Source organism: Mytilus californianus, unplaced genomic scaffold, assembly GCF_021869535.1.
Source record: "Mytilus californianus isolate M0D057914Y unplaced genomic scaffold, xbMytCali1.0.p SCAF_4, whole genome shotgun sequence".
Lineage (NCBI taxonomy): Eukaryota > Metazoa > Mollusca > Bivalvia > Mytilida > Mytilidae > Mytilus > Mytilus californianus.
In genome coordinates this window covers 100,464,576-100,487,093 of record NW_026262690.1, presented here as the reverse complement: position 1 = coordinate 100,487,093, position 22,518 = coordinate 100,464,576, and the positions used below count along the sequence as shown (strand labels likewise).

The window sequence follows — 22,518 nt, the reverse complement described above, 5'->3', positions numbered from 1 at the left end:
CATCATACATTTCTTATCAATTTTCCAGAATTCAAAATTATTCCAGATTCAAATAATTCCTTGATATAAAATGAAAGGAATATTATTGTACAATTCTGTGCTCATAACATAAAGTAGACACTTACAATTAAGTGTTTTCATTTTCAATCATTTCAACAGCCGTGTGAATGTTTTGATCACAAAAAGTCCTGATCTGATCATGATTAGTTCAACAAGGTGGGAAAATCGTGAAATTCCGTCCTCATTCCGCACTGTTATTATGATATATACAGATCCTGTGTCTATGCTTCACTAACAACTATCTGACATTACTTTATTTATAATTCAGTTGAAAAAATCTTTCAGGATCCTTGGGTTTTGTCAGAATGATACACATTTTAAATTTCAATGTAATTTCATTGCTTGACCTAATATTTATCAGAAAAGAAATTGTCAGATCCTTGAAAGTGAAGCATGTTGATTTGTTTATTATCATGCATAATTTTTTTAACCAACTTCTTTTTAGGTATTACCTAATGTTGATATTGATACAGATTTATCTGAGATGTCAGATAAACATATGCACAAAATATCTGTGCCTACATCACCAAGGTCAGAGCAATCAAATTTCAGAAGACCATCACCAACCAGATCAGAGAAACAAACAGATCTGACTAATAAGAGATCTGAACAATTGTTAGATAGATCAAATTATATTCAGTCTCTGCATTATTCTCCAAAAGACAAATATCAAGATACTAATAAGGTAAAACTGGTGTTGGATATTGTTTGGTTTTATAAAATTAACATGTATTTGTTTTTCCTTATTCATCTCAACCTGCATTTAATGTGAATTGTTCTGTGAAATATGATGGTTTTTAACAAGGAAAAATCCAGTTATTAAATTGGTGAAGTACGGCTGGCTGCTGCCAACAGTTTCAGTCAATTACTTATGAACCATTGAATGAATGCATTTCAAATTTTAATATGTTGATACTAATGACAAAATGGAGGTCAATTTGGAGATTGATGATTTTCACTTTTACGGTTCAAGAGTTATGGTCCTTGATATATTGGAAAATGGCACTCTATGTCATTTCTGGTCAATAACTTATGAACCGTTCTCCAATTAATTTGGTTTTCCAATTATAATTATAATATGCAACTGATGACTAAATCTAGGTCATGTTTAATGTTGACTATCATTAATTATACTGTTCAGGAATTATGATCCTTGATCTATTGGAAAATGGCACTTTATGTGGTTTCCGTACAATTACTGATGAACCGCTTGACCAATGCTTTTAAAATTTTAATATGTTGTAACTGATTAAAAAATGGAGGTCATGTGTGATATTGATGATTTTCTCTTTTGCCTTCCAGAATTTATGGTTCTCGATCGATAGATTGAAAATTTGCACTTTATGTCGTTTCCGTGCAATTACTTATGAACCATTCAGCCAATGCTCTTAAAATTTTAATATGCTGTTTCTGATGACAAAATGGTGGTCGAGTTTGATATTAACTATTTCCATTTTGGAGGTCAGGAGTTATGGTCCTTGATAGATTGGAAAATAGGCTTAGAATGTGGCAGGTCAAAAAAGCCTGAAAGCACCTTTCAAAATACAGAAAACCCAGTTTGCTGTCAATTGGACAGCTCATTCCTTTTTTTTTTTGTCTGTTATGAAACAAATGTTGCAGAATTCTAGTCATAGGGATGCTAAAGGGAGTTTTGTTATTTCCCAGCTTTGAGGAGGCAATATATAGTGATGCACATGTCTGTTCTTTCATCTATTTTTCTTCAGTTCATTGATCCCTTCATCCGTCCATCACAAGTTTGGTTCCAAATGATAAAGTACTGCTTGACAAAATTGAAATTTTAAAACAATGTCATGGACCATTAAATACAGGTCACATTTGATTTTGATGGTTTTGCCATTTACCATTCAACAGTATGCCCTTTTGTTACCTGCAGATTTTCTTTTTTTTCAGTTTCAATGATAATAAAAAATACCAAATCTTTTGAAACTTAAACGTTTGTCATGTCAGTCTTTGAAGTTCTGTCTTTAACTTCAGCTTAAATGCAATAGGTATGCATTTTAAAGGAGGCCTAACAGGAGATATGGACTCATCAATTTCTAATTTTAAGACTCCCTTAAATGTTCCTTCTGACCCTCAAATACGTCTGAGTATTCCGAGATAATGCTTTTCATAGACGAAATGCCTGTTACATTCTGGCTATCGGACACACCATAATGTTTTGAAATTGTATCTTAATTAGATTCATAGCTTGAATAGCATTTGCTCCCAGTAGAGGTGTGTATTTATCAGCAACAACAATAAACTTGACATTGTGTCGTTTATATGTTTTTGGATTCTTTAGACACAGCATGCATGTGCCATACAATTTCATAGTAGACTTATTATACATTGTTAGCTTGTCATTTCCACTCTCAATTTGGAATGATTGAGATAAGAACTGGGTATTAGATTAGCAGTCACACTGCTATCTAATTGAAATTTAACCCCTTTGTTTTCATCTATTAATTAAGCATCGGTGCAAATATTTTATTCTGGATCGTGTTTACGTTTTATACATCGTGTGTTTCTACAGCCATAATTTCGTATTTGCTCTTGTTCTCATCTGTTAAATTGCCTTACATCTAACCTTCTACTCCTAGGTTTATTTTTTTGTCTACATTGCGAAGCAAAATGATTCTGTTTCCCACAATTGTCACATTTGTTCCCATATGCGGGACATTTGCCTTTAGTGCACTGTTTTCCACAATATAAAAAATTTCTTTTGTTTTGCTTTTGTGTAAATGTTTTTTTGCTTGATGAAAGAGAATTTATTTCTTACCGCCTTAATGTCTTCTATGTCCAAGTTATTAGATGCTCCTGTCATTGTTTTCATTTTTGCTGAAGTAGATTCTAAAGCACGACAAATGTCTATGCACTTCTTTAATGTCAATTTGTCTTCTTGCAAAAGTCTTCTTCTTGCCGTGTTGTCCCGTATTCCACATACAATCCTATCACGAATGCGGCTTTCTATTTAATCTTGATAGTTGCATGTTTTTGCAAGTTTTCTTAGCTTTGAGACGAAAGTGTCGATGTTTTCTGCTTCTCTTTGATTACATATGTTTGAAAGTGTATCTTTCAAATGTTTCATTTGTTTTGCCTATACAAAATGCTTCAAATTTCTCAATCACTTTTGCCTTCTTCATTGTCGAAATCTAGTCCATCAAAAATATCCATTGCCTCTGGACCAATGCATGTAAGCAATGTAGCAGTACGTAGTTTTGCCTCTTTTGCAGATAAACCTGATGTGATTTCATAATTGTCCCATGTCAGCTTTTTCCAGTTTGTTGAGGAGCCTCGGTGGCCGAGTGATCTAAGTAGTCGATCTATTGTATCACTAGCCAGTCAACACTGAGGTTGTAAGTTCGAAGCCGGCACGGGGCAGGTGCACTCGACTCAAATCTTAATTGACTAGGATAGTCAGTTTTCCTACCTAAGGTCGGTGGTTCTCTTTGGGCAGTCCGGCTTCTTCCACCTATAAAAACTGACTGCCACGAAAAAGCACAATAGTGTTGAAAGTGGCGTTAAACACCAACCAATCAATCCAGTTTGTTGAGATATTTCAATCCAAGTCCGTTTTCATCAGTAATGGAATACCATATACCGGTAGCGGGTTATTTTCGTGGGTGTAAAATTTCGCAATTATCATTGAATAAGGTATACAAAATATTTTGGCAATTATCATTTTGGCAATTTTAAAACTTTTATACAACACCATTGCATGTGCACTTTTAAATTGGCGGAATTTATTTTGGCATTTTTGTTCTATCTGCGAAAATAAGTGAAAATTTACACCCCGCAAAAATAAATGTATGCAGATACCTTATGTTATGAAGTTTCCGTCAATCATATGTCCATTGTCCTTGACCTCATTTTCATGGTTCAGCGACTGCTTGAAAATAAATTTTGAGTTTTTTTGTCATATGAATTACTCACTTATTATGAGCAATAGGATAATTATATTTGGTATATGGGTTCCTTGCAACGTCAGACAGAGTTCACCTGACCTCAACCTCATTTAATGGATCAGTGATCAAGGTTAAAGTTACGTGATTAGGTCCGTTTCTCAAATACTATAAGCAGTAGGTCAACTATATTTGATGTATGGAATTATTGTAATGGTTACAAGGTCAGTCTGGCAGGTTTCATCTGACCTTGACCTCATTCTCATGGTTCATTGGTCAATGTTAAGTTTTTGTGTTTTTGTCTGTTTTTCAATTAGCATACGCAATAGGTCAACTATATTTGGTGTATGAAAAAATTGTAAGGTGTATATGTCTTTCTGACACAATTAATCTGACCATGACATCATTGTCATAGATTTTTAAAAATGTTAAGTTTCTGTAATGCTTTTAGTAAAACCTTTATCTTTAAGACTTTCAACATAAAATCAATGGTCAGTAAAGCAGGCGAGACATTTCAGCATGTGCACTCTTGTTAACATCTGACACAATGTTTATATCCCATAGTATATCTTTAAGAGAAAACCAAGTTACAGTCAACTGACCCATATCCTATGGGTGACACCCGTAAATTTCACCCCTCACCTGGGATTTTTTTAATACCCTCCGGGTGTTTAAATAACCTGGGAATTTGGAAAATGACCCGTTTAATAAGTTTAATGGTTTAATAATTTAGTCCAAAAAAAAAATTTGAGTTACTCCCCCCTTTTTTGCCACCTTACAATATACTCCTTAAATTTATGGGTTTTTTTTTTGTAAAAAGATTAAATCTAAGGCAAATTGAATACAAATACATATCAGAATATTGTTTTCTTTTTTTTTTTGTACCCCTCGCAATGCATTGCAGGGAACATAGAAATACCGGGTGTCCGTCTGTCTGCCTATCCGGTCTTGTTAGCGCTCTCACCTGTACAGTTCTAGCCAGAATTTTATGAAACTTATATCATAGGTTTATATCAGCAATGTCTTGGACAAATTCGAAAATCAGTGCCACAGATCAATTATTTTTAAAAGAGTTAAGCCCCTTGGAAACATTAATTATATAATTATATGGAAAGTTGCATCGTTCGGGCTCTCATGTATACAATTCTTGCCAGATTTTTATGAAACTTATATCATAGATTAGCATGTCTTGATCGAGTTCGAAATTATCAGTGCCTATCAACTATTTTTAAAAGAGTTATGCCCCTTAGAAACATTAGTTATATGTAAAATTGCATTTTTAGCGCTCTCATGTGTACAATTATTGCCAGATTTTTATGAAACTTATATCATAGGTTTATATTTGTAATGTCTTGGACGAGTTCGAAAATCAGTGCCGATCAATTATTGTTATACACCCGTCAAAATTTTGACGGGACGTATTATGGTATACAAATGTCGTCTGTCTGTCTATCCGTCTGTCGGTCTGTCTGTCAGGCGTAAACATGTCGCACCGTAACTTGAGAACGACTTATCCAAATTTCATGAAACTTAACATAGTTGTTTCTTATGATAGTCAAATGATCTGTATACTTTTTGGTGAAAATAAGATTAAAACTTTTTGAGTTACGGGACTTAGTAACTAAAACAGGTCTGTGTTCTTTTTCACATGTCACACCGTATCTCAAAAAACAATTTATGATTATTGCTTAAAACTTTACACACTTCTTAGTTATATTAATCTTAAGATCTGTATACTTTTTGGTGATGATTCAAAATTTTATTTTTGAGTTATTGAGTATTTTGTAAAAAAAAGAGGAGAGGTTTTTCACATGTCGCGCCGTATCTCAAAAATGATTAATGATTATTGCTTAAAATTTTACACACTTCTTAGTTATATTAATCTAAAGATCTGTATACTTTTTGATTTTGATTAAAAATTTTATTTTAGAGATATTGATTTTTTTTTTTAAAAAGGGGGTTTTCACATGTCGCGCTGTATCTCAAAAACGATTTATGATTATTGCTTAAAATTTTACACACTTCTTAGTTATATTAAACTAAAGATCTGTATACTTTTTGGTTTTGATTCAAAATTTTATTTTAGAGATATTGAGTTTTTGTAAAAAAAAGGGGGGTTTTCTCATGTCGCGACGTATGTCAGAAACTATTTATGATTATTGCATAAAAATTCACACACAAGACGACCGGCGTATCATGCGCTCATGGCGCAGCTGTTTATTAAAAGAACTATGCCCCTTGGAAATATTGATTATATGGAAAATTGTAATATTAGCGCTCTCGTGTGTACAATTCTTGTTAGAATTTTATGAAACTTATATCATAGGTTTATATCAGCAATGTCTTTGAAGAATTTCGAAAATCAGTGCCGATCAATTATTTTTAAAAGAGTTATTCCACTTGGAAATATTGATTATATGGAAAATTGCCTTATGAGCGCTTTAATGTGTACAATTCTTGCCAGATTTTTATGAAATCTTTATTATAGGTTTATATCATCAATGTTTTTGACGAGTTCAAAAAATCAGTGCCGATCGATTATTTTTAAAAGAGCTATGCCCCTTGGAAATATTGATTATATGGAAAATTGCACAAATGCTAGCACTCTCATGTGTACAATTCTTGCCAGATTTTTATGAAATTTGTATTATAGGTTTATATCATCAATGTCTCAGACAACTTTGAAAATCAGTGCCAATCAATTATTTTTAAAAGAGTTGTGTCCCTTGGAAATATTGATTATATGGAAAATTGCATTGTTAGTGCTCACATGTGTACAATTCTTGCCAAAATTTTATGAAACGTATATCAGGTTTATATCAACAATGTCTTTGAAACTTTTGAAAATAAGTGCTGATCAAATAGTTTTAACGAGTTATCACCTTGGAAAAATTAATTATATCGGAATTTGCATTGCATTTGTTCTGAAGCCTTCATTTCTCTAAGTTATTTATTATTTGTTTTAAAGAAAGTGTTTTTTTAGTTAATGCCCTTGTAACTTGGATAGATAAAATATGTGCAACGCGGGGGACATTGGAACTCTGTTCTTTTATTCTATTTTAGAACAATTAAAAAATTTATGTTTTGAAAATAATTTTTTCATCTCTATTTCCTTTAAATGCTTAAATTTTTTATTATATTATAGTATCAACTACCTCCATGGAACAATAATTAAAGCTGTACATTTTCGTGCATTTTGTGAAACATTTGGCTTGTGACTTGAATTAAACTATGAATAAAACAAGAAGAGGGGGTATGGCTTGGCTTGAAATGATTCAATGGTTTATAAAAGCAATGAAAAAATTAAATTAAAATTTTAAATTATTTTCAGTTAATACTCATCCATGCCATGTGAACATGTTTTGGAAACTTCGATTTGAAATATAAAAAAATGTCCCCTAAATACTTAAATTCAGCTGAAAAAAGTTCTTACATGTTATGACCGGAGATTTTCTTCTTCAATGCAGGTCATGACCTGCATTTTCATTTTCATAGGTTGACAGGTATGTGAACTACGTTTAATATACAGCATGGTTAATCTACATTGTTTAAATCGGGTAAGAATTAGAGAAAATGATTTATAAAGTATAATAACCCTAAAATTAAAAAAAAACAAGAATTATAAAGGGCTATACTGCTTACTGAGTAGCCCCTTAAACACAAAGAGCAAACCAATATATCTGATTGTATATTCAGGTAAACTTACTAGAAATGTTAGCTTATTATAATCATACAGCAGCTTCATAGATATACTAACATAGTGATGCACATATGTTATTTCTAATGCTATATTTTACATTTTGTTTGTAGATGTTGATTAAAAGGGCATTAGCTATGAGATGTAAAAAAAATAAAATATGATTTTTTTGTTTTGTTCAACCATTAATGAAAGTGAAATAGTGAAATAATAAATCACTTTTAGTAGCCAGTTTGGTTCAATTTTGTTAAAATAGGCTAAAAAAACATCGCTGATGAATTATTCACTTGCAAGTAAATAATTCTACCTTTTTCAATCCGTATTTATGTGACCTTCAATTTAACCCCTTAGCTAATAAACTAGGCATGTTCAGCTATTAAAATGAAAAGAATGTCAACATTGAAAGTGAATAAAGGGTATTGCTTCTCCTAAGATACAGTATAAGATACCGACAAAATATTTTTACTAAACTGTTAGTTGCAACATGTCGGAACATATTTATTTTTGTTAAAAGGGTTTGCTGACAGTTAATGGGAGTTTCATCCACTGTAATGTTTGAAATAATCTGTATTGTGATATAACTCATCAACAAGTAGAGACTTAAGGCCTTTTGATTTGAGGTCCTTGCTTTATGACCTTGATCTTTAAGTCAAGGTCAAAGGTAAATTTGACATTCTAGATTATGACCTTTGCTATAAATTCATATTTAAACATGATAATACTATAGAGGTTTTTGCATTAGGTTGGTAGACATATGACTTTGAAAAGGTCAATCAGGAGTGACCTTTTGTAAACCGGAAGTAGCCTATTTCCTGCACTGATTTCATAAAAAAGTATCTAGACACATACATTTTTGGAATCAGTGTGAAATAAGCTATTATTTAACACAGGAAATGACATCTTATGGGAGTTTTCTCCCCTCTTATATTTGTCCCTGTGCAATGCGTTGCTGGGGACATAGAAATAACGGGCGTATCTCCGTCCATCCGGTCCTTGTTGGCGCTCTTACATGCACAATTATTGCCAGATTTTTATAAAACATATCATAGATTTATATCAGCATTGTCTCGGACAAGTTTGAAAATCAGTGCCCATCAACTATTTTTAAAAGATTTATGCCCCATTGAAACATTAATTATATGGAAAATTGCATCATTAGCGCTCTCATGTGTACAATTCTTGCCAGATTTTTATGAAACTTATATTGTAGGTTTATATCAGCAATGTCTTGGATGAGTTTGAAAATCAGTGCCGATCAACTATTTTTAAAAGTGTAATAGAAATATAAATTTTATCCCCGAAATTTGCATTGTAAGTGCTCTCACATGTACAATTTTTGCCAGATTTTTATCAAATTCATATCAAAAGTATATATCACCAATGTCTCGAACAAGTTCAAAAATAAGTGCCATTCAAATATTTTTAAGGAGTTTCCCCTGGAAATATTAAATATATTGGAATTCGCTCTCAAGTCTTCAACTCTCTAGTAAGATAATTTAAAAAAGTTTTAAAGAACAAAAAAAAAATGTTTGCCCTTGGACAGAACAGATAAAATATGATGCCGCCTGCATCATGCGGGGGACATTTAAACTCTGTTCTTTTATTAAAATTAGCTGTATGATGACATAGCTCATTAACCATATATGGTAGATACCTAGGGCTTTTTGATTTGAGGTCCTTACTCTATGACCTTGAACTTTATTTCAAGGTCAAAGGTAAATTTGACGTTCTAGATTATGACCTTTTCTATAAATTCATATTTAAACATGATAATGCCATAGGGGTTTTTGCATTAGGTTGGTAGACATATGACTTTGAAAAGGTCAACCAAATGAACTTTTGTAAACCGGAAGTAGCCATTTCCTGCATTGATTTCATATAAAAGTACCTAGAACCATATATTTTTGGAATCAGAGTGACATAACCTATCAGATAACACCAAAAGTGAAATTTTGTAAACCGGAAGTAGCAACTTATCTCCCTTATTTCGAACAAACGTATATAGAGAGCATATATTTTTGGTATCAGCCATAGTAAGTTATTATTTGACACTGGAAGTGACTGATTTAACTGAAAGTGGCTTGTTATCTCCCTTAATTTATGAAAAAAGTGCTGTAAACATTGTATTTTTGGAATCAGTGTGTGATAAGCTATCTTTTAAAGCCAAACATACTGTTTTTTATCCAAATTTTCTTATCTTAAGGGAATTTTGGTGGAAAGACCTTCAATTGTTCTCTAAACAATTGGTTTTTAATTATTTTTTTTCATTCTTGAACCCGGTCATTAGATAATTCCAGATTTCAGCAAATGATCTGTTTTCATCATTATTCTAGTCACCAACCTTATCACTTTTCAGGTCTAAAATGCTAATTTTGTTTTGAACAATGTGATTGAAATACAGATCCTGTGTACCAGCTTTGTTTACTAGTATCTGACAACACTTCTTTGTTTTGATTTTCATCATGGTAAAGGAGTTATTTCCCATGGGAAGTATAAAATATAAAGGTGTTGTCCAAATGATTGCAAACATACTAACTTATACAATTCTTGCCAGATGTATTGAAGCAGGGAACAAAAAGGAGATGTGGGGTAAATGTGAACAAGTTGGTAACCATTTGAGTTCTAAAAAACCAAATATAATCAGCAAAACATCACTCTTTTGTCAATTGGTATCAAATTTCTGTTTTGACCTCTTGCTATGGTCAATCAAAGATGAATTATTTAACCCTATTTTTATACGACCGCAAAATATTTGCATTCGTATATTGCTATCATGTCGTTGTCGTCTTCCAAAGACATTTGGTTTCCGGACAATAACTTTAGTATATGTGAATGGATCTCTATGAAATTTAGCCACAAGGTTCAATAGCACAAAAGGAAGATTGGGATTGATTTAAGGGGTTATGGTCCCAACTGTTTAGGAATTAGGGGTCAAAAAGGGGCCAAAAAAGGCATTTTTCTAGTTTCCGGACAATAACTTGTGTATAAGTGTATGGATCTCTATGAAATTGTACCATAAGGTTCCATACCATAAAGGGAAGGTTGGGATTGACTTTGGTGGTTATGGCACAAACCGTTCAGGAATTAGGGGCAAAAAAGGATTAGGGGCAAAAAAGGGGGGAAAAAACAAGGTTTTTCTGGTTAATAGAAATCTATGAAATTTAAACACAATGTTTATAACCACAAAAGGAAGGTTGGGATTGATTTTGGGGTTTATGGTCCTAACAGTTTAGGAATTAGGGGCCAAAAAGGGGCCCAAATAAGCATTTTTCTAGTTTCCAGACAATAACTTGTGGAAAGGTGTATGGATCTCTCTGAAATTAGACCACAAGTTTCCATACCACAAAGGGATGGTTAGGATTGGCTTTGGGGGGTATGGCTCAAACCGTTTAGGAATAAGGGGCAAAAAAGGGGGAAAAACAAGGGTTTCCTGGTTAATGGACAATTACTTAAAAGTACAATGTTATGTTTGGATTACCTCCCATACACTGCTTTTAAATTATGTATAAAGAAATGTTGTATTGTCTTGAGGTGATTAGCTATCAATTTATTTTTAGAAGTTACTATTTAACTGATTAAGGAATATTAATTTTAGCCATGATTATGTATGTCATTTTCTATTTTAAGACTTTTATGATGTATTTAAATGGGTATTTATGGTTGCAAACTCCATTGGAAATTTGAATTGAGATTATGACCATATCTTGAGGGAAATATTTTTTTTTTTTGAAAAAAAGGGGGGGAGGTGAAAAAAATTCGCAACAAATTTGGATGACCTCCCTTACACTGCTTTTAAATTATGTATAAAGAAATGTATTGTCTTCAGGTGATTAGCTATCAATTTATTTTTAGAAGTTACTATTTAACTGATTAAGGAATATTAATTTTAGCCATGATTATGTATGTCATTTTCTATTTTAAGACTTTTATGATGTATTTAAATGGGTATTTATGGTTGCAAACTCCATTGGAAATTTGAATTGAGATTATGACCATATCTTGAGGGAAATATTTTTTTTTTTTGAAAAAAAGGGGGGGAGGTGAAAAAAATTCGCAACAAATTTGGATGACCTCCCTTACACTGCTTTTAAATTATGTATAAAGAAATGTATTGTCTTCAGGTGATTAGCTATCAATTTATTTTTAGAAGTTACTATTTAACTGATTAAGGAATATTAATTTTAGCCATGATTATGTATGTCATTTTCTTTTTAAGACTTTAATGATGTATTTAAATGGGTATTTATGGTTGCAAACTCCATTGGAAATTTGAATTGAGATTATGACCATATCTTGAGGGAAATTTTTTTTTAAAAAGGGGGGGGGGGGGGGGGAGGGTGAAAAAAATTCGCAACAGCATAGTGTATTGCAAAAAAGCAAAAAATTATAAAATTATAAATATATAAACTCAAATCATATAACCAATTCTAAGTTTTTATACGACCGCAAAAAAATTTTGTGGTCGTATATTGGTATGACGTTGGCGTCGTCGTCCGAATACATATTGGTTTTCGCACTCTAACTTTAGTTTAAGTGAATGGATCTTTTTGAAATTTGACCATAAGGTTAAATACCACAAAAGGAAGGTTGGGATTGATTTTGGGGGTTATGGTACCAACAGTTAAGGAATTAGGGGCCAAAAAGGGGCCAAAAATGAGCATTTTCTAGTTTCCAGACAATAACTGTGGAACGGTGTATGGATCTCTCTGAAATTATACTACAAGTTTCCATACCACAAAGGGATGGTTAGGATTTGCTATGGGGGGTTATGGCTCAAACCGTTTAGGAATTACGGGCAAAAAAGGGGGAAAAACAAGGTTGTCCTGGTTAATGGACAAATACTTTAGTACAAAACATAATTTAAAGCAGTGTAAGGGAGATAAATCAAATACATCATTGAAATTATCTCCCTTACACTGCTTTTAAATTATGTATAAAGTAATGGTTAATGAACAATAAAGATAATCTAAAACAGTGTAAGGGAGGTAATCCAAATACAACGTTTTGGTTACTTCCCTTACACTGCTTTTAGATTATGTTTAAAGAAATGCATATTTATAAAGGAAGACCAGTAAAAATATCTGCAAATGTTTTCATCTTTTTTTTTTACAAAAAAATCCATATGAAAGATTTGACACTATATTTTTATTAATTCTATTATAAAATAGATTAAGTTAGCACTATGGTAAATTTAAATGGGTAATTATGGTTGCCAACTCCATTGGAAATTTGAATTGAGATTATGACCATATCTTGAGGGAAAGAATTTTTTTGGGGGAAAAAAGGGCGGGGGGGATAAAAAGAAATTGTGGGGGGCCAATTTTTTCTCATTTCAGATTTCAGAAATTAAAAAGAATTATTCTTCAAATATTATTTTTTTTTCAAATTTCAAATATTGAAAAATTTCAAGAAGTAATCTTTAATTGCACAGTATGGCGCATTAGATTTGTAAAATCTTTGATCACATTTATTTATTTGTTATGCCGAATCTAACAGTGTATTTAGATTTTTAATTTTGGGTCCAGTTTTCAAATTGGTCTACATTAATGTCCAAAGGGTCCAAAATTAAACTTTGTTTGATTTTAGCAAAAATTGAATATATGAGGTTCTTTGATATGCTGAATCTAAACATGTATTTAGATTTTTGATTTTTGGCCCAGTTTTCAAGTTGGTCCAAATTGGGGTCCAAAATTAAACTTTGTTTGATTTCAACAAAAATTGAATATATGGGGTTCTTTGATATGCTGAATCTAACCATGTATTTAGATTTTTTATTTGTGGACCCCGTTATCTAATTGGTTCACATTGAGGTCAAAAGGGTCCAAAATTAAACTTTGTTTGATTTCATCTAAAATTGAATTATTGGGGTTCTTTGATATTCCAAATCTAACCGTGTATTTAGGTTTTTAATTTTGGGTCCTGTTTTTTAAATTGGTCTACATTGAGGTCCAAAGGGTCCAAAATTAAACTTAGTTTGATTTTGACAAAAATTTAATTCTTGGGGTTCTTTGATTTGCTGAATCTAAACATGTGTTTAGATTTTTGATTATGGGCCCAGTTTTCAAGTTGGTCCAAGATAGGGTCCAGTATTTAAACTTTGTTTGATTTTAACAAAAATTGAATATATGGGGTTCTTTGATATGCTGAATCTAAACATTTATTTAGATTTTTGATTATGGGCCCAGTTTTCAAGTTGGTCCAAATTGGGGTCCAAAATTAAACTTTGTTTGATTTCAACAAAAATTGAATATATGAGGTTCTTTGATATGCTGAATCTAACCATGTATTTAGATTTTTTATTTGTAGGCCCCGCTATCAAATTGGTTCATATTGAGGTCAAAAGGGTCCAAAATTAAACTTTGTTTGATTTCATCGAAAATTGAATTATTGGGGTTCTTTGATATGCCAAATCTAACCGTGTTTTTAGATTTTTAATTTGGGTTCCGTTTTTTAAATTGGTCTGCATTGAGGTCCAAAGGGTCCAAAATTAAACTTAGTTTGATTTTAACAAAAATTGAATTCTTGGGGTTCTTTGATATGCTGAATCTAAACATGTGTTTAGATTTTTGATTATGGGCCCAGTTTTCAAGTTGGTCCAAGTTGGGGTCCAAAATTAAACTTTTTTTTATTTCAACAAAAATTGAATATATGGGGTTCTTTGATATGCTGAATCTAACCATGAATTTAGATTTTTTATTTGTGGGCCCCGCTATCAAATTGGTTCATATTGAGGTCAAAAGGGTCCAAAATTAAACTTTGTTTGATTTCATCAAAAATTGAATTATTGGGGTTCTTTGATATTCCAAATCTAACCGTGTATTTAGATTTTTAATTTTAAGTCCCGTTTTTTAAATTGGTCTACATTAAGGTCCAAAGGGTCCAAAATTAAACTTAGTTTGATTTTAGCAAAAATTGAATTCTTGGGGTTCTTTGATATGCTGAATCTAAACATGTGTTTAGATTTTTGATTATGGGCCCAGTTTTCAAGTTTGTCCAAGTTGGGGTCCAAAATTAAACTTTGTTTGATTTTAACAAAAATTGAATATATGGGGTTCTTTGATATGCTGAATCTAACCATGTATTTTGATTTTGGACATTGGACCATAATAGGTAAATTAAAAAATTCAAGTTCTTAGACCACATTCTTTCTGTGTCAGAAACCTATGCTGTGTCAAATATTTAATAACAATCCAAATTCAGAGCTGTATCAAGCTTGAATGTTGTGTCCATACTTGCCCCAACTGTTCAGGGTTCGACCTCTGCGGTCGTATCAAGCTGCGCCCCAGAGAAGCATTTTATTTTACTACAGTTATTCTGTGTCAGAAACCTATTATGTGTCAAATATTTAATTACAATCCAAATTCAGACCTGTATCAAGCGTGAATATTGTGTCCATTTTTGCCCCAACTGTTCAGGATTGGACCTCTGCGGTCTTATCCAGCTGCGCTCGGCGAAGCAATTTATTCTGGTTTCCAGACAAATACTTAAGTATTAGTCAATGGATCTCTATGAAATTGTACCACAAGGTTCTATACCACACACAGAAGGTTGTGGTCCATTTTGTGGGTTGTGGCTTTAATTGTTAAGAAACTAGAGGCCAAATAGGGGCCAAAAACAAGACTTTTCTAATACTGGCTAAGCTGGTTCTAACATAAATTATTTCTGATCGATATAAAGAAACAACAAATACTGATATGGCAGGAGATACACACCAAACAGGATGTGTAAATTATTATATTTAGTTTGTAAACAGATTTGGAATTTTTCCTATACCCCTATTTAATTATCATGATTTTACGCAATGGAAAGAAAATTATTAACAACACAACTTCTAGGATATCCATGTGCTTAAACAAACGTATTTGTAATGCCTCTACAGCCAGATTGTTTAACAAAAATGCGCGTGGATATCCACAAATTTTCCCGTGCAATGCCAAAAAGTGACTAACCTGTTTTAGATTTACTTCACAAAATACTGTACGGTCAACAGTGAACAGGAGAGCTTTTTCGCTCTCCTTTACCTGTGACATTACCTGAAAAACTCAAAACCTTATATATGTGGTAACTTGAACCCAACCTAAGTGTGGTATTCAATATGTGGGACAGAAGGGACGAGCGTATTACAAAAGAAATCAAGAACAACTTTACCGCTTTCGTAGACCTAAAAAATTCAAAAGTTTGATATATCAACATATAGATAAGCATAATCAAAATCTAAAATTTATTAAATTCCAACCACTTGAAACAGTTCAGAAACAACCAGGAGAATCACACAAGCAATTTGAAAAATCACGTGAAGTTCGCGAATTATTTTGGATAAAAAGACTTCAAACAGCTTATCCTCTCGGTCTTAATGACAAAATATTAGGACAGGGGAACATAACTAAAACTTCAATCGATTTCATTAATATTGTCGATAAACGACTTAGGAATAAAAGGTCTCATGGCAAACGCAAAAACCGTAATCAACGTATTAAACATCGTACAAATTATACTCTTGCTGATCTGTTATCTATAATAAAAAATAATGGCAGACATCAAGTATTATGCAAACTGGGTCAGATACCAATAAGTAAATTATATGCTATTTTTCTGGAGTGTGATACAATTTCTTTTTTTAGCCCAATGTATGAATACACCCGTATTATTACAGCCTTTTGTCATCATAGGCTATTTCCTAGTATCGATAAACCTGAAAATCATAAACGGCATTTTCTTAAATTAAAATATATAAATAGAAGTATTGATTTTATTAACTTATCTAGTATATTCAATGACTCTACCATCCAAAGCCAAATACCTCCATATTTTGATAATATAGAACCACCTATTATTTCGTATTCTTATAAAAAACCCAGCAGAAGTTTGATTTTTAATTATACGTCAGTTACATCACATGTCAATATAGAAAATAATGTTCCTTCCACTTGAGATTGTGAAACATCTAGTTTTAGATATGTTCCCTATGGTCATGTCCTTACAGGAGACCTAAACATCGTCGAAGACTGTCAGGTCATAACTTTTCTTAAGAAAGGACCTAAATATCGTCCTCCATCTAAAATAGATTGGAAACAGTGTCATCAGATCATTAAAGACGCTCTGTCTGTCTACTGTAAAAATTGGTGTAAACGTGAAAAATCTGATAAAAAATCTCTAGACAGTTATTTGAATAAAATTATGAATACTGTTAATATTCGTATATCTCATTTTGAAAACAACTCTGAAATTAGTAATAGGGTCCATGATATTCCCATTTCCAGAATAAAAAATAAACTCCAAGTACTCGCAAAGCGGTTTGTGTTCGTACCGGCAGACAAAGCAGCAAATAATGTAGTGGTGGTGTGACGCATATGCTACATGGAAGTTCTCCAAAACGAAATTACAAATTCATCTACATTCAGGTCCGTACGCTCCACAGAGAGTCTAATTGTAAACAAGCATATCACTGCCACTACCCAGCTTAATGCCTCTTCCGAACATTTGAAAGTCCCTACTATGTACTGGTTACCTAAATTACACAAAAAACCATTTAAGTTCCGTTTCATCTCTGCATCTAGTAAGTGTTCTACTACTTATCTATCAGTGCTTCTAACTACCTCCCTTACTACTATCAAAGAACTTGTTATTAACTTTTGTAATAAAGCTTATGAAAATAATAGTATTAATTATTTTTGGAGTGTTAAAAATTCTTTAGAGGTTTTAGATAAAATACATGCTTTTGATGGTCCTTTTAATTCTGTTGAAAGTTATGATTTTTCTACTCTCTATACTACACTTCCACACAATCTTATCAAGAAAAAGTTTTCATATTTAATTAAATGGTCTGTTGAAAAATCTCATTACAAATTTATTTGCTGTAACTCGTTTAAAGCCTTTTTCTGTAACGAAAAAGGAAAGTATGCTAGATACACTTACTGGAAATGTGAAGATATGATTGAAGCTTTAAATTTTCTCCTGGACAACATATATGTACGTTTCGGCGATAAAGTGTATCGACAAGTAGTAGGTATTCCTATGGGCACTAACTGCGCCCCTTTAATAGCAGATTTATTCCTGTATTGCTATGAATCTCAGTTTATGACCAAACTCAGTATCTAGATGATATGTTTTCGTTAAATAATCCAGAGTTCTCTAAATATACTACCGAAATTTACCCAATAGAACTTACTTTAACTAAATCTAACATAAACAGCAGTAGTTGTCCTTTTCTGGATTTGGACATTTCAATCTCTAAAGGAAAACTCCATACAAAAATTTACGACAAAAGAGACGATTTTTTATTCCCTATTGTTAACTTTCCTTTTTTAGACGGCGATGTTCCTTTGGCTCCATCATACGGTGTTTATATATCCCAACTCGTTCGTTATGCCCGTGTGTGTAGTGATGTCATAGATTTTAACGAACGTAATCAATGCATCACTGGTAAATTATTAAATCAGGGATTTCGTTACCATTAATTACGTAAAACTTTTGCTAAGTTCTTTCTTAGATACAAAGATTTGATTAGTAAATTTGGCTGTACTTGTAGAAAACTGATTAAAAACTGTATTTCACATCCTAAATTTTACGGTAATATTGTACTTAAAGCACGGAAATCACTATGTGATCCGTGTAAACTCATCGAACCTTTATAGTTTACATTGGCACTAATATCGATTTTCTCATCAGCAAATTAAAACATAACCAAATTTGTATTTTTTTCAAACGGGATGTATAAAGACACACCCACGTTCGTTTTGATCTATAAAGAGGTTAAACTCCTACTGTCTGTCGATACATTTATTTTTGGCATTGCACTAGTCATGTCTTCTTTGACTGTCCATGACATTAAAATACTAAATCCCTGGGATGTGTTTTAGTTGATTTTAGTCTCTGATGCATGATTTTTTATTATTAATTGTTTTGGCTTTTAACTAGCTGTCAGTAACTGCGAGTACTCTCAAATCATACTTTCTTGTTTATTTGACCTGTTGATACTAATTGTATTGCTTTTTTGTTATTTAATGTTATTCAGGGTTATATCTGGTCTGTGTGCCATCTTTGATGGGTGTTTGGTATTACTTTAAATTTTCACTTCGTACTATGAACATCAAAATTATTTATTTTATAAAAATATTTCCTTTCTCTATTGGTACTGTACACGTATACCTAACACCAAAATTATTTTCATTTACCTGTGTTTAAAGTTATTGCAAATGGCTGATATTTTTGTTCCAGCATATTGTTTTTCTTTATTTGTTTAACATTTCTTACCGATATAACATGTTACTTTTATTATTCTTCCCTTACTTTATTTATTTTGTATTTACATTGTGTCATAGGTCAAATTTATTTGTTCAGTGTATGTTCAATGGTGTTAATATGTCCTTTGATTGAGTTAAGCTATTTCAGTTGATATTTTATAGTGTGTCTTTCTATGTTGTGATGTTACACTATTGTTTCAGAAAAAGGGTGAAGGTTTGGTACCATTAAAACGTTTAAACACGCTGCATTTGTTTGCACCTGTCCTAAGTCAGGAATCTGATGTTCAGTAGTTGTCGTTTGTTGATGTGGTTCATAAGTGTTTCTCGTTTCTCGTTTTTTATATAGATTAGACCGTTGGTTTTCCCGTTTGAATGGTTTTACACTAGTAATTTTTGGGGCCCTTTTCATAGCTTACTGTTCGGTGTGAGCCAAGGCTCCGTGTTGAAGACCGTACTGTGACCTATAATGCTTTACTTTTATAAATTTTGACTTGGATGGAGAGTTGTCTCATTGGCACTCATACCACATCTTCTTATATCTATTTACTAAGTATTGCGCAACAGCAAAGTGTTGCACAACAGCAAGAAGTCTTCAATTGAAAATAAATACAAATCTTTTAACCAATTTCAATGAGGATTGATTTAAAGTCTTGAATTGTTTGAGGTTTTTACCATGTATTACTATATTGGATATTTGGACATTTTTAAATAGGTCTACATTTAGGTCCAAAGGGTCCAAAATTAGACTTTCTTTGATTTCATCAAAAACTGAATTCTTGTGGTTCTATGATATGCTGAATCTAACTGTACATTCAGATTTTTAATTTTGGGCCCTGTTTTCAAATAAGTCCATATTAAGGTCTAAAGGGTCTAAAATTAAACTTTGTTTGAATTCATGGGTTTTTTTTTTATATGCTGAATCTTAACCATGGAAATAGATTTTGAATATTGGACCATTAAGTAGATTTAATGTCCCATTTCAAATTTTTTAAGTTATCTGACCACATTTATTCTGTGTCAGAAATCTATAATGTGTCAAATATTTAATCTCTATCCAAATTCAGAGCTGTATCAAGCTTGAATAGTGTGTCCATACTTTCCCCAACTGTTCAGAGTTCGACCTCTGCGGTCGTATCCAGCTGCTGCAGGCGGAGCGCATTTTTTCCTGATTGCAAACCTTACTAAAAGTATGGTAACAAAAATCATTACACTTTATGTATAGGGATCAATTTGTTTGTATCACACCAACTTCAGTACATGTACTTTTCAAATTTCCAAGATTTAATCAGGGTCCATGCATTATAGAAATAAAGGCTGACTCTGGTAAATATAACACCAAACAAGTACTATCTTTAAAAAAGATATCTGACGCATTCAGATGTGAGCATAAAGACAAAAACAAACCATGAAAAAGGCTGATGAATCTGAAAGTTGAGTATATGCACTTTTCCCTAAAAAATTAAAATATATACTGCATGGTACTTAACTAAATGTATATATATATATATATATATATAGGCAAGTCTAAATTGAAAACAACTTTCAAACCTATGATTGCGTTGGATAAAAACAAATTTCTTGGTAGAGGGGTCTAAATACAGCACAAACAACATTTTCCAAAAGACCAAAAAAAGTGAAAAAGTATATTTTAACAAAACGCATTTGACTAGCAGGTCGAACAACTGATGTTCTTAAACCCTGCTGACTGCCATTGGCTATTGCCAAATAAACAGATCACCAGATGTAACAAAATGGATCTTAACTATTAATTTAATACCAAACAGAAAACAATAAACTTGCGGAAAAGATTGTATACCGCAAACAAAAGGTGCAAAAATTAGTACACCATATCCGGGTTTCGACAATTAATGTCCCTTCAGTGATGTTAGGAATCGAAATGGTATTTGGAAGGCCATTTAATTTACCTCAATTTAGGATAGACTCTTGAATTTTGAAGAGTCGAAATAGGATGAATGGATCATATAAACCCGAAGGAAAATATAATACAAGCCCAAACGAAAAAATATAAAGAAGTCTAAATTGAAAACAACGTTCAAACCTATGATTGCATTGGATAAAAACCACAATTTTTATACGTGTGCATGCAAAACAAATATATATAGGTATATTTCAAAGACAAAGAAGTACCTATAGCTCTGCTATATAGACACAAAAATAAGATATTAGTAGGTTACAATCTGTAATGAATAACAAATTTGAAACAGTTTAGATCCATGAAGAAATGTCAATTATAACTAAATGTCAAGAACTTTAACAATTAGAGATACAACCTTTTTCGGTGTGTATATCGAGGACGGACGGACGCCAAAGGGAGATGATCTATATAATACAGCTTTTGACAAGTAATTAAATTTGCGGATATATGTATTTTGACATTTCTTATTTCAAGAATAATATTTTGTACTCTTTGAGATTGTTATTACGCCTTGGAAGTTTTAGTCCATAAGATATATATTTATAGCACTCAAGCTATTTCATATAGCTTAATTGACCTGGTAGATCTAATGAACCTGTCAGTGATATTTACCTACTCATGTATCAAAGGCTAAGCCTACAAAATCAAAATAATTTTACAGTGGTGATAATGACACCTTCTTTACCTGAATTAATTTTTATTTATCTGGATAATTTCATTTTTAAGTTTGATTTTATGTCCGTAATGTTTTCCTTTTATTATAGCATATATCTTTTATTGTTGGTTTTTGTTCAATTCTGTTATTTTGTCCAATCAGAGTAAAGATTTGTGACATCATGCATGCCGTTACCATAGTGAAGCGTCCTTTATAAATAGGTCACAAACCGAAATTATTACCGACTGCATCAGAAAAAACCTCTTTTAAAAACATCTTTCATGATTGTAGCAATTGAACCAGAGAGTAATAAAGATTTTCTTTGCTCTATCATTCACTGAATTTTTCATCATAAATGATTGTGATTTCAGGTGTTACAGTGCAAATAGAATGGATGTATTCAAATCCCTGCACTTTGGTTTAAAAAAAACATAAAAAAAGATGTAACTGAATGAGTATGATGTAAATACGAACATTTGAAATCAATTAATTACAAGATTTTGTGCCTATATATAATTTTCATTTTGACTTTTGGTGTAGTATTCTCTTAGTATCTAAGATATTTTAAGATTTCTTGAATAGTTTAATAGATGGTTTTCTAATACAGCATGCTTTTAAAATTTTGAAGTTTTAGTAAACTGGCAATTAAAAATTTGTTGCAACATGACTTACTAAACTTGCAACTTGACTTTCAGTATCTGCAGGTACTCTTAGATTTGTACTTTGTGTCTTTTTAATTTATGTGAGTTGTTTTTTGTGCTTTCTCCCAATCTGATGAGTTGAGCCATTTTTAACTGATTTTTATGCCCCACTTACAATAGTAGAAGGACATTATGTTTTTCGGTCTGTGTGTCCGTACGTCCGACTGTCCGTCTGTCCCGCTTCAGGTTAAAGTTTTTGGTCAAGGTAGTTTTTGATGAAGTTGAAGTCCAATCAACTTAGACTTAGTACACATGTTCCTTATGATGTGATCTCTCTAATTTTAATGCCAAATTAGAGTTTTGACCAGAATTTGATGTTCCACT

The 22,518-nt window shown here is 32.1% G+C and overlaps 1 protein-coding gene and 1 long non-coding RNA gene across 10 annotated transcripts in view; one reads left to right on the top strand and one right to left on the bottom strand.

The window, feature by feature from the left end:
• LOC127698926 (TALPID3 protein-like) overlaps positions 1-22,518 on the top strand; it is a 480,691-nt gene that overhangs the window by 331,830 nt on the left and 126,343 nt on the right. For 4 of the 5 annotated variants that reach the window (XM_052202653.1, XM_052202654.1, XM_052202655.1 and 1 more), the window contains one exon: positions 506-745. The exons of the other annotated variant lie outside the window; for it this stretch is intronic. In XM_052202653.1, coding sequence (XP_052058613.1) covers positions 506-745 — 240 coding nt within the window. The remainder of the gene's footprint in view (positions 1-505; positions 746-22,518) is intronic. 5 annotated transcript variants of the gene reach the window in all.
• LOC127699029 (uncharacterized) overlaps positions 1-22,518 on the bottom strand; it is a 218,998-nt gene that overhangs the window by 93,072 nt on the left and 103,408 nt on the right. The gene's annotated exons all lie outside the window — the stretch shown is intronic.